Below are 12985 nucleotides of genomic sequence, written 5' to 3' on the forward strand. Positions count from 1 at the left end.
GAGTAAAATTTTTCCTTTTTTAAAAAACTGATTTTAAGCATGTGCCAATAGACAGACAGTAATGTAGAATTTTTGCTGGACTAGAAATTATGTCTTTCATTAAAATGGCCTCCAGACCTGGCGTCTGTATGCCTCATTTAATATGACAGCAATAACTCTTATTTATTGGTCAGCAGTATGCCAAGGGTGTTATATACATTATATCTCATTTACCTAAAATGATATTAACATGGCATGAAAATTTTAGTTTTCTTCATGGTAAGAGATCTAGAATAATCAGTCACTACCTACGTCCCAATTGGCTGAAGTTTGGAGAACAAAATTCTAGAAAGCCTTTCTTTTAAGCAACGGGGACTGTCCCATGAGATGAACTTCTCCCTTCATTTGTATCACTGCCCTTGCCCTGAACTTCAGTGAGCTCAGCTGAGCCAGACAATGGTGTTACCCTTTAATAGGTAAAACACAGCATAGAGCTATCCTACCTTTTCCTTCTTTACTGGCAGACCACTGCCGCTTACCAAGTCCTGTATTTACACTCAAAGCTAAAAATAAAGCTTGAACCACAGACATACAGAGCTAACATCACTTGGACCTGTGAGGCCACATGGGGGAGTTGAAATTTTAAACACTATGCCATTTATCAGAAAGGACCCCTAGTCAGGCTTCCTATGAAGAGCAACATAGCATGAAAACATTTCAGCTTTATGCTTCTTTTCATGGTTTGGATAGAGTCTGTCAGTTTTGAACCAACAGCAATATTACTGCCATTATTCCATGTGTTAGTAAATTTGACACAGCACCATCGGCCAGTTCGTGAGGATGAGAGATATATTTTAGTGCTTTCTTGAAATATGTTGATACTGTGAAGAGGAAGATCTGTACATTTACCACTGCCAATCTGCAAATATTTTAATGTTTGTTTTAAGTCACAAGGGCTTGCCAAACTGGCTTTTGGAATTAAAGCATGTTATTTGAAAACAAAAAATTATACGGTTACCTAATTCAAGCTTACCATCGTCTCCACTATGTTTTAAATTATGTTATATGCCATAATCTGTTATGTTAATATATTACTATGGGAAAAATTTATTATGCTATTCCATACACTTAATATCATTGCCTCATGTTTGGAAATAGCAGCTGAACACTTAAAAAACAATGTCATTGCCATAGAGTGACTGCTTCCATTTGACATTTAACAAGATGGTCTCCTACAAATATTGTGAAAGATTTTCTCGGGTGCCATTGGTATTAGACAAGCAAAACTGCAAATGATTCAATTAGCACTTCACAAGATTTGTTAAGTCCAATGAATAAACACTTATTTGGGTAAATTGATACATCAAAGTGCTCTAATTTAAGGAATTGGAAGATTGGGGAGAATTGATGAAATGTAGGAACTCTCAGATGTATTTATTTAAAAGACAAGTTCAGCTATACAACCTTAAATGAAATATTGGCAAAGGAGATTATTGAGAAAGGAATACTTTGATAAAGGGATATGAATATTTGATAATTACCATGTTCACTATTTAGATATGAAAATTAATTTTAACCTTTTAAAAATTGTATCATTTGTATTGTTATTCTATACATCTTTTTTTTCTACAGGAAAAGAAAAAAACTACAACTTGGAGCTAATATAAACTGGCAAATTTCAAAGATGTAAAAGCTAAATTTAATGGAAAGTGGTATACAAAACACTTTATATTGCAGTCAAAATGTTAGTAGTTTTAAAACTTGTGTTAATCTATAATTATGATAGCAGCCTCTTAACCACTTTTTATTTTATTGAAAAAACCCACACCTGTACAGCCGGTTTTCCCTTTTTTGCCTGAATAGCCCATATCACAGTGGCAGATGAATGAGCCTTTAGTGTTTTCACAGGTCCCACTTAGGCAGATATTCGGATTTAGGTCACACTCATTGACATCTGTAAAACATAAATGTTATTAATATACAAAACTGTTTTATACAAATTAATACTTTCTCTCTGAGATAAAATAAATATGTCAAATAAATTAGAAAAGGTGAAATACTTTCACTCAGCAAAAATATTATTAAGTACTACATTTAGATGTTTTCACTCAGCAAAAAAAAAACAAAAAACAAACAAACAAAAAAAACCTTAAGGATCACAGTTCACATTGGCTTTCGAGATTGCAGGCTAATTACATAAATTGGCTTTTACGTGTCTAAAAGGAGGGGCTCAGGTGATCAAATAAGGATCAACTCAAGGGTGAGTGTAGAGCTTGTTCATGTGACAGTCTAGAAAACTTTTTAAAACAGCATACTCTATTGCAAAATAAAAATTTTAATTCAGTCTGCCAATGCTGATAATTTAGTTTCCATAGTTTAAAGAAAAGATAAATTTGCTAAGTGTAAGTAATTATAAACTCAATTTCTTTCCCAAGTTAAAAAATTATTTATTTTTTAAGTGTTCATTTCTATTCCTAGGACTTATAAATTTTCAGTAAAGGTTTTCAGAAGAGATAAACATGGTAAGAATTTAGATACAAGCAGTTCTAGACTCTTGCTTCTGGACAAGATGGAATGACCTTCCCACCCAAAACAAGGAAAAAGTTGGACATGCAACATGATTCTCTAGACAGTGGACACTGAGCAACAAAATATAGTGATCTCTGAGAGAAATAAAATAAACTGGGTGAGTTCCAGATTGCCCCCAGGTTACTGTATGGAGGAAGTTTTAAGACAGTGGCATAAAGAGGGGCATGACGAATGGAACAAGGTGATGTTACGGAGATGAGGAGATGAACCTAGAAGTCCTTGAAGGTCAAGATAATAACTGGAGTTCACAGGCAAAGAAAAGGACATAAGAGAGCTGCACAGAGGAAGAGCTCCAGAGATCTGTAGAGGGTCTTCCTCAAGTGATCAGAAGAGCAGGCACGCACACACTCATAAGGAAACAAACCTCTTGAGGCTGGGGAAAGCATGACCCAAAAGAATGAGGGAGACAACGATCCTGAAAGTTCATAGAAGGCCTGGAATTGTGCCTGTTTTCAACAGTCAAACTGGAAAGCCTCATAATTCACAGGGAACTGGATACAGTATCCAGAAGGGTCTTGCCTCAGTAATGCAGCAAAATTAGCCCAAGACTAGCTGCTGCTTAAAAGCTTAAAAGGAAGACTTTGAAAGAATCAATCTGTTTCCAAGTAACCTAATTGCATTCCAGAACAAAGCTCAAGAGTATTTCTAGGAATATGAAAATATCCAGCACCTACTAAGGTAAAATTTACAATATCTGGCTAACAATCAAAATTACCAGGCATTCAATGAAGGAGGAAAACATGAACCAAAATGGGAAAGTCAGTTTATTAAAATGACCCAGAATTAACAAGAATGATGAAATTAGTAGGCAAGAACACGAAAACAGTCACAACTACATTCCATGTGTTCTAAAAGCAAGAGGAATGATTAAACATAGTAAGCAGAGACAAGGAAGATATGAAAAAAAGACCCAAAGTAAAATTTTAGTGATGAAAACTACAATGTCTGAGATGAAAAATACAATGATAGAACGAAAGGCAGATTCGATATTGCAGAAGAAAAGCTAACCAATTGAAGGCACGGCAATGGAAACTATCCAAAACACATATGGTCAATTCTAGAGTTCACTGCATTCTTGTCGAAGATAAAATCTTGTGTGGCTTCAGACAAGCATTTTAAAAGCTTGAACTCTAGTCAGAGCAAAAGAAGGATTAAGTAGACAGAAATAATGGATAGATATTTAAGATATATCTACATGGAGTTGATCAGTGATTGGCTCAACCCACATAACATATCTGACAAAAGCATCATCACAGAAACAAGAAAGTACCTCTTTGGAAAGCTGTCTTTAAAATATGAGTACCATCTCCTTAAATATTCTTGCTTTCTTCAAGGGATCTATGTTTCAACTAAACAAACTAATCTTTATGTCATTTAACAATGCTTGTGAGTAACCAGACAAATGGAAAATTCTTTGCTTACCTACACAAGTTTTCATATCTTCAGAAGCCATAAATCCATCATAGCACAAGCACCTGTATTCTCCAGGAATGTTTGTACACTGACCACCATCACAGATATTGGGGTTATCTTCACATTCATCGATGTCTACAAGGAATAAAACCAACAATGTTGTTGGTATTGGGTCCATTATTCAGTGAGAATTTGACCCAACCCAAATAAATTCCGCCTGCTATCATAAGACAAGTAACTCTCAAATCCAAATGAAACTATATATAAATTGTCCTTTCAGGTTATCCTGGGTGAAAAGGAGAAACACTTTCCAGATTCACTATACTATTTAAGGATGAGATCCACACCCACTCAAAGTCCATCATTTAAATCATAAATTTTAACTCATATGAATTCATCATTCAAAAATGATTATGAATCTTATTTTCTCATTGTCAGCTCACAAATGCCAAAGATCTATCATCTTCTGTTTTACTTACACTTTAAGATATGAAAAAAGGTGAAAATTGCTTGAAACAAGAATCTACTTAAATGAAATTTTAGTAAAAATACTAATTTTTAACATTTGCTTTTTATAGTTAATATCAAGAGTTTTTTTTAGGGAGAGTTTTCTAGGTCCCATAAAATAATTGTGGTTCCTCAGCCCAAATTTTCTTCTTGGCCCAAGCCAAAATCAAAGTCTGTATCACCCATTTCCTCTCATTTCTAGTTGGTTATATGGCTCTTCCAGCCCTGTGTGATACAATAGAAAGTAGGACAGAGGCTCTCAAACTTTAGAATGCATCCAAATGATTCGGAGAGTTTATGAAGACACAGATTACTGAGACAACCCAGTAATATCTGATTCAGTAGATCTTGGATGGGTCTTGAGATTTTACATTTCTAACAAGTCCTCAGGTGATGCTGATGCTGTTGGTCCAGGGAACACATCCAGAGAGGCATGGAATTTGCTCAAAAGATTGAACTCTTTCAAATTTTGATTAATGGAGAAAATGCATTTTATACTTCGCTTATTATATATCAGGTGCTATATTAAGTTTTGTACATACTCTTTCACACAGGCAGCCTAAACTCATTATAGATGAAAAATCTGGTGCTAAGTATCCTCATCAAAAATGCACAGCTAAAATGTGTGACAAAAGAGGATTTGAACCTCAAACTGTCTGACTCCAAAGCCCAAATCCTGAACCACTATACTTAGGGAGCTTTTATTGAGAGATTTCAACATGAAACTAAAACCCACTCACCAGTGCAAGATCTCTGGTCAGGCATTAGTGCAAATCCTGGCTGACAGCTACACTCATAGCTGCCTTCAGAGTTTGTGCAGAAGGTTTCACATCCACCATTCATTATGCTGCATTCATCAATGTCTAAGAGAAAAGATTTAAATGTTTATTCCCTTCAAAATTCAATTTATTCATTCAAGGATATGTAAATACCATTACGACAGTATTAACAGGTGGGCCCTTTAAGAGGGGTTTGGGCCATGAGGGCTCTGCCCTCACAGGTGGCACTGGTGCCATTTAAAAAGGGTGCATTGGCCCCCTCTTGCTTTCTCTCACCCTCTTGCCTTCTGCCATGTTATGGCACAGCAAGAAGGCCATGGCCAATGCCAGCACGTTGATACTGGACTTCTCGGTCTCCAAAACTGTGAGCCAATGAATTTCTGTTCATTGCAAATTATCCAGTCTCAAGCATTTTGTTGTAGCAGCACAAAAACGGACCAGGACACCTTCTTCTGTGTTTATGATCATGGCAATGCTCTCGGTCACAGATTCAGTTATAAACCTGCAATTTGGTTTGACTGACTGAGTTTCCAATCATTTTCAAGAACCCGAGTTGAAGTTCTGAGTTGTCCTGGGCCATGTTTCAGAAGAATTTGTGCTGATTTATGGTTTTGGGTGGAAACCATGTGAAACTTGGCAGTTCCACACGGTGTACACCCCAAACCAGGCAAAAACTGGCAGCATCTACAAAATTTCACTTTGACTTTAGGCACAATTAAGCCACAGGGCCTCTGTGCCACCCTTCACAGCATGACTAAACCTACAGAGGTCCAACCACAAAACAAAATGCTTGTCCCACAAAAACCCATCTTTAAGGAGAGCCAGGCATGGTCTCTATTTCAATATAAGATATGAATGTTCCATGGGCTTCTTTCTCATAGTTATTCTTTGAATCTTTTAGCTGATTTATACCACCTACAATGAAGACCTCACTCTAGGCTTTTCTTTTCGATAGCACTCATCATGTGAAATATATCTCAGGTGGTCAGGAACCACTGGATGACGGGCCTTGGCAAGCATATACATGAACAAGGCACCTACTATGGCCCATTTTTCAAAACTACTTGGGTCAACTTATATTTGTTATAGCAAAAACATCTGATACCCTTCAGTAGTTCTTTAAAACAGGTAGGGAAGGTGACATCTAAAGCTCATGAGCCACTATTTAAAGAGTTTTATGTATAGGAAAAAAAAAAGAAATATTAAGTAAAAGTAATGAGTGAGGAAAGAATTACATTGCTTATTTTATAAAGAGACTAATTAAGATAAAAGAGTAAATAAAAAGAAGTTTAGGACTCACCAACACAAAACAGTCTATCGGGCGTTGAATGATAGCCAGGGTTGCAGGCACACTGATACTTCCCTATGAGGTTCACACAGCGGCCATTGGGACAGAGGTTCCCGCTCAGTTCACACTCATTGATGTCTATTTAGGAACAAAGAAGAGCAAACATAAGCTGCTGACTCTGGAAGAGATGTGGGTCAAACAACTGACCTAGAGCAAGCGGTCTGAAGGTCTTCCTCCTTACCAATACATGCAGAGATGTTTGGGGACAGCTGATGACCAGGTGGGCATTCGCAGCGGTAACTGCCTTCTGTATTAAGGCAAACACCGCCTCGGCAGAGGAGTGGATCTCTCTGACACTCATCAATATCTGAAAAATGGAAATGACCTGTGTTTAATACACTGGTGGGTCCCTTTCCCTTTCCAGGCCATCCCCTTTACCATCCCTCAGTTGCTGGGAGTCCTGGCTGCTAATGGCCAGTCCACCACACTCAAAAATGCCTAGGATGTGAGAGACTGGACCCCTCTCCCAAGCCAGTGACCACCCCTGGTGAAAAATTGATTGAACTGACATGGAAGATTAAAATCTTGACCTTGTCTCAACATGGGACACCTCTCTGGGGCCATATATACCCCAGAGCTTCCTGTGGGATCAGACTAAAGTTGCAAGACAGCCAAATGCTTGGCTTATCTTCTTCTCTTGCACTAACCTTGCTCCTCTCACTTTCTCACTTCCTGACAGGCTCTTCCCCAGAACACTCTCGCAAAACAAAACACTCTTGCAAGAATCCTCATTTCAGACTCTGTTTTTTTAAGGGAATCTGATCTAAGGCAGTCAGATTAATCAATCTCTTTTTTCTAGAAATGCTGGGTAAAAGCCAGAAGTCCTCTAATGGGACTTCTTTTATAGCTTAAGTTTCAATGGTTCTCAATGTACTGTCTATTCCAGGCATTGAATTCACTTCTCAAGGGATCACAACTGATTTTCAAAGTTACCCACAACCCTACAACACAAATTCCCTCACTTCTTCTGCATGTCACTCTCCCTCTACCACAGACTGATTTCTGACTCCCTGGTCAGGAGCACAGTGTGGTAGGCAGCTGGAAGAACCTGTGACAGAGGCTATGAGGCACCCAAGCTTCTTGAATTCCTTTTCTTCCTGTGTGGATCACATGACCACAAACCTACCCATGCAGTTCTTCATCATCATGAATCCACTCTCATAGCCTTCATCACACTTGCATTCAAAGTCCCCTGGGGTGTTCACACACTGGCCTCGGCCACAGAGGTCGGGAGATATGCGGCATTCATCAATATCTGCACAAAAAGAACAAGTGGCAGCAAATGAGTAATGGGATGGCCTTAACACTTGTGGCAATATGAAAGAGGATGGGTTTTAAAGAATGTAACCTCTCTTGCCCCTGGAAGCTCACACTGACCTGTGCAGTTCCTTTCTTCAGAATCAAGAGCAAAGCCACTGTCACACCTGCACTTGAAGCTGCCAATGGTATTTCTGCACTTGCCATGGGTGCAGAGGCTGGGTATCATCTTGCACTCATTGATATCTTCAAGAAAAACATGGGGGAGAAAAGTTTATAAGCAACCAGTTGGGTGGTCTCAGTGAGTTAACTTACCCAGTAAGTTGAGATGGTAGCAATACTCATTTCAAAGAATGTGTGATGACCCATAAGGCATGACTTTATAAACATCTCTAGCCTTTTCAACTTCTCCATTATAGAAAACATTGTTAGAGAAGCAAAGTGTGCTTGAGAAATGACATTTGCTGCATTTGAATAGAGGACTTAGCACTGGTTTCTTACACCACTTACCCTCCATTATACACTACGGTGGGTGGCAGTGATATGGATGCTTCAAGCCAAGAGACAGATGGTCATATCACTTGATTTTAGTAGATGGCATGTAAATTTTCCTGGCAGATTTTTCTTTGATTTACTTCTGGCTTAGGATAGTAGAAAATTTTATTTTACCACTTAATGACTAAATAGGAGAAGCAAGAGACCCCGGGGAAATCTGGAGAAGTGGAAGTGGGGACGGTCTATCACAGAGTAAACGTTTTGCCATATATAATTCAGAAAGCTAAAAATCCATGCTGAGATGACCAAAGGATGGCCACACTGATAATGTTCATGGTAATTTTTCTGTTAGTAGAACTCTGGGATCATGAAAAGGCACCTGTTGGTCTAAAAAGAAAACCAATTGACCATTCAAAACATTGTACCTTTGAAGAAAGGTTTTCCATTTGTAATATCTTTTGTAGCAAATCCTGGTCCTCTGGGGCAGAGCTCCTCATACTCTGGGGTGTTTCTCATGGGACACTCCTCACACTCCTCCGTGCCCCAGGCTCCACCTACAGAGCAGCAGCAGGCATCCATGCGGTGGCGTCCAGCAATAGGCAGAGTGCACTCCTCATCATCATACCTCAGGTAACATGTTTCTAGGCGGATATCTGTCAGAGGAACAGAGGGAGGCTGAGGAGGGAGCTATGGTTTGGATATGAGGTATCACCCAAGAAGCTCATTTTAGGCAATGCAGGAATGTTCAGAAGTGAAATGATGAGATTATGAGAGCTGTAATCTCATCAGTGGATTAATCCATTTGATGGATTAATCTATTTGATGGATTAATATTTCAAATCGAATACTGGGTGGGGGGTGGCTGAAAGAAGTAGGTCACTGAGGGCATGCCCTTGAGAATTATATTTTGTCCCTGGTTGAGCAGCCTTCCTCTGCCACACCCTTCCACTATGATCCTATGCCTCACCTCAGGTCCAGAGCAATGGAGACGGCCAACCATGGTTTCAGACAGCTCTGAAACCATGAGCCCAAATTAACTTTTCCTCCTCTAAGTTATTCTCATCAGGTAATTTTTTCATAGTGATGAAAAACTGACTAACACAGAGGGCCACTCTGTTTTTACTACCCCTAACTGCAAATTTTGTTAGGCAAAGGATAATACATGGACAAATTTTCTATCTACTTATTGACTGGAATAAGTCTTTTCCTTCAAAAGAAACCAAATGTGTGGTAAATATTCCTGACTAATAAGCACTCTCTTTTCTTTGTAGGTCCATATTTGCCCCTCTTATTTGAAGAAAGCTCCCTTTCAACCTCAGGTACTTTCTAATAGTCTTACATAAGGAGTGGTACTCTGAAAACCCCCACAGTGCTCCCTGACACATATAGCACTAAGTCATACAGTCCAGAATGTCTTGGCATGTCCTCCCCAGTGTAAAGCAAACTGCACTCTTTGTTGTTGGAGCACATCTAAGCTAGCTCCATCACCTCTTCCTCAGATGCACTTCATTTTGTAAAGTCTGCCCTACTTGGAGGAACCACAGCACAGAAAAGCCATCCACTCTTCTCAAGTATTCCTTTCACCTCAACATGTGATCATGTGCACATTTCTTCAGGATACAAATAGAATTCTTCTTGCCCCAACTCCAAATTCATGGCATTGTGAGGAAGAATAGAAAGACCAAAGGCCTAGAAGACCTGGATTCTGGAAATGTTCTACAACTAAGTTGTTTGTCTTAGACAAATGATTACCTGGATCATTAATTTCTACATTTGTTAAATAATGTTGCACCCATCTCTCAGGAGGTACTGTGAAGCTCAGGTGAGATTATGCACCTGAAAACTAAAGTATAATTAAAATGTAAGTTGTCCTCTTTCTTCTCTGTCTCTTTTGCCATGGGATTACTGACTATTCACTGCAATGTCTGAACCTCTCGGATGGAAAGTTGCTGAAGTTTCAACTTTATGTTCAGTTTTGCCTATATCAAGATGGGTCATTAAAAAACAAATCCTAAATTAAATAACTGAAGAACCTAGAGGAAGATTTTTATTAAATGCTGATTCCCCCTAAACAAAGAAACTAAAACTAAGAATGTGATTAACTGACATTCTCAGTTACAAAAAGCTTCTGGGCTCTGAACTTGCCCTTCTATTTCATATTGCGTATGCCTTAAGTTTAAAAGTTCTCTCTGTAGGGCTGGGGTTGTGGCTCAGCGGTAGAGTGCTTGCGTAGCATGTGTGAGGCCCTGGGTTCCATCCTTAGCACCATGTATAAATAAATAAAATAAAGGTACTGTGTCCACCTACAACTAAAATATATATTTAAAAAGTTCTCTCTATAAAGGTTTGTTAGCTCTAATTTGTAAATGATCAAAACCTTGAACTGCATGAACTCTTTTCACCTCCTACACTGACTAGTGATGCTCTTAGAGTGGTTTAGTTTCAGATATGCAAAAGCCGAGCACCATTTCCAGAGTCATGGGCTCAGATATGAGCAATATAAGGGGCATATTCCTGACAGTCAGAAGCTACAGTAGTTATACCAAGAAATGCTGCTGGATAGCATAAGTGGCACTTAAATTTGCTGCCCCTGGGTCAGCCTTCTAAAGACAGCATTCTGGATTCCGCATCCAATCTCTTCCATTTCATTCTGATGGGATGACTGGGTTTGAGGTGCTTCTTTGGACTCCAGCAGTTGGCCTGGAGGATCCCACCTAACTGGCAGTGACAATAGCTCTGGATTCCCTCAGGTTTACTCCCCAAGGCAGTGGTATCTTTGCTCCTGATACCCACATGCATTTGCTATAAGGACCTGTCTTTCTGGCCAATGACAGGACATGTCTAGAAGTCATTGGTTATAGTTTTCTATTAAGTGCAAATGTTGATCTTCTTGTCACCATTCACCTGGTATCCTATATTCCATGGCATCTGGGGACAGATCTCAGAACTCTGGAATAACAGCTGTGATAAGACTGATTTAAGGAATATCTATATAACAACAAAGGCCTAAGGTTTCTTCTCAATAACCTTTTCTATACACTTTTTGTAAAGGGGAACATAAAACTTGAGTTAGGAAGGCCATCTGTCAAGGAAATCACCATGGATCCTAATGTTGCAGTCTGAATTTGGTGCTTAGAACCAAATATTCAGCTGTGTCTTATTAAGAGTTTTGAATATTTAAGAAAGGATTATTAGAAAAATGAGCTCAGTATTTACCAAGGCAGATCCTTCCTGTGGCATCCAAAGTCATTCCATTGGGACACTGACACTTGAACGATCCCCTGGTGTTGACACACAGGCCATTTTTGCACACTCCTGGGAACACTTCACATTCGTCTATATCTAAAAAGAAAAGGAAAAAAAGCATGAAGTTAACATACATGTATAAGGTAATTTTACCTTAGTCCACTTATAGACTCATAATTATTCTCACAATAGAAAAGGCCACTTTGCAGTTGTGGAGGATGCCACAGGGTTTGTCTGTGCTTGGGAACAAATTAGATTCCTTGGACTTTACAAAATCATTAACTTCACGATCACATTTTCAGTATGACATATGGTTAGACAACTGTTTGCTATTTTCTTTTGGTCAAATATTTTACATGTAATTTCATGTAAATTTCAACCAAACAGCATAAGTGAAGGAGGCGGTATGGGGGGGGAGATATTGGTGGTTTGATATTATGGTAAGGGGATGGTTAAACATGAATCATTTTACTCCATGTCAGCTAATGTACACACTTTGATTATACTATGAGATAAAAAAATCAGAACTCATCATATTGTTTGATTGTTGTTACCATAATTACATATTTCTCCTAATTTCCTAGATGATTATTTCAAATGCTTTTGCTGCCCTTAATTCACCAAAATCTTTCTCTTCCATCTAAGATGAAGATTGTTTGCTATTTCATTAGAACAGAAGTCTAGTGAAATTTCTATGAGCTTCTACTGCATCCATCCCTGCATGCCCCACTGGGCCAACATTCTCTGTCTTCCCTCTGGTTACCATCATATTAAACTTTGGGTCTCCAACCAAAAAAAAAAAAAAAAAAAAAAGAAAAGGACACTTTGAAGCTGATAAGTTCAAAAAACTAGTTTCCATACAAGCAGTTCACATAGAATTTCTAGGGTGTCTAAATAGCAACCTATTACTAATAATAAAAGAGATTCTCCATCAGTCTCAGGGGTAACTTTTGAGTCAGAGAGTGGGTATGTGAGTTCTTGGGGACAGATCTAGTAGCTATAAACAGGTGATGTTCCCAGGGGCCATATAATTAGCTTTATGAGATGAGGTGTCTCATAAAACTTAGAAGTTCTATCTATAGGGCTGGGGTTATGGCTCAGCAGTAGAGTGCTTGCCTAGCATGTGTGTCTAGAAACAGAGAATTAGAAACCTGCTATTTCAAGCTAGCAAAGAAAAGAACTGCCTGAAGATGAGCACAGAAAATAATCCTGAGGGATATGTGGGTCAGTCAGGAGTCTCTTTTGATAAGTGCTAAATCACTAGAAATTATGTAACTAGTTCTAACCTAGCAGTGGTCTCATGATATCCTGGCAATATCATGGTGGTCCCTGCCTGGATCAAGGAGAGTCCAAAGGTGCTCACTCATGTGCA

At 38.7% G+C, this 12985-nt stretch overlaps 1 protein-coding gene across 1 annotated transcript in view; it reads right to left on the bottom strand.

Annotated features, from left to right (window-relative positions):
• Window positions 1-12985, bottom strand: part of Fbn1 (fibrillin 1) — a 225215-nt gene that overhangs the window by 66664 nt on the left and 145566 nt on the right. The window contains exons 24-32 of the mRNA XM_046461216.2: window positions 11584-11709; window positions 8793-9020; window positions 7993-8118; window positions 7742-7870; window positions 6797-6922; window positions 6568-6693; window positions 5229-5351; window positions 3991-4116; window positions 1808-1933 (exon numbers count right to left, since the gene is read on the bottom strand). Of these exons, the coding sequence (XP_046317172.1) occupies window positions 1808-1933; window positions 3991-4116; window positions 5229-5351; window positions 6568-6693; window positions 6797-6922; window positions 7742-7870; window positions 7993-8118; window positions 8793-9020; window positions 11584-11709 (1236 nt within the window). The remainder of the gene's footprint in view (window positions 1-1807; window positions 1934-3990; window positions 4117-5228; window positions 5352-6567; window positions 6694-6796; window positions 6923-7741; window positions 7871-7992; window positions 8119-8792; window positions 9021-11583; window positions 11710-12985) is intronic.

The sequence above is a fragment of the Marmota monax genome, unplaced genomic scaffold (genome assembly GCF_021218885.2).
Source record: "Marmota monax isolate L192 unplaced genomic scaffold, Marmota_monax_Labrador192_F-V1.1 WCK01_AAM20220418_F8-fsc00001, whole genome shotgun sequence".
Taxonomy (NCBI): Eukaryota; Metazoa; Chordata; class Mammalia; order Rodentia; family Sciuridae; genus Marmota; species Marmota monax.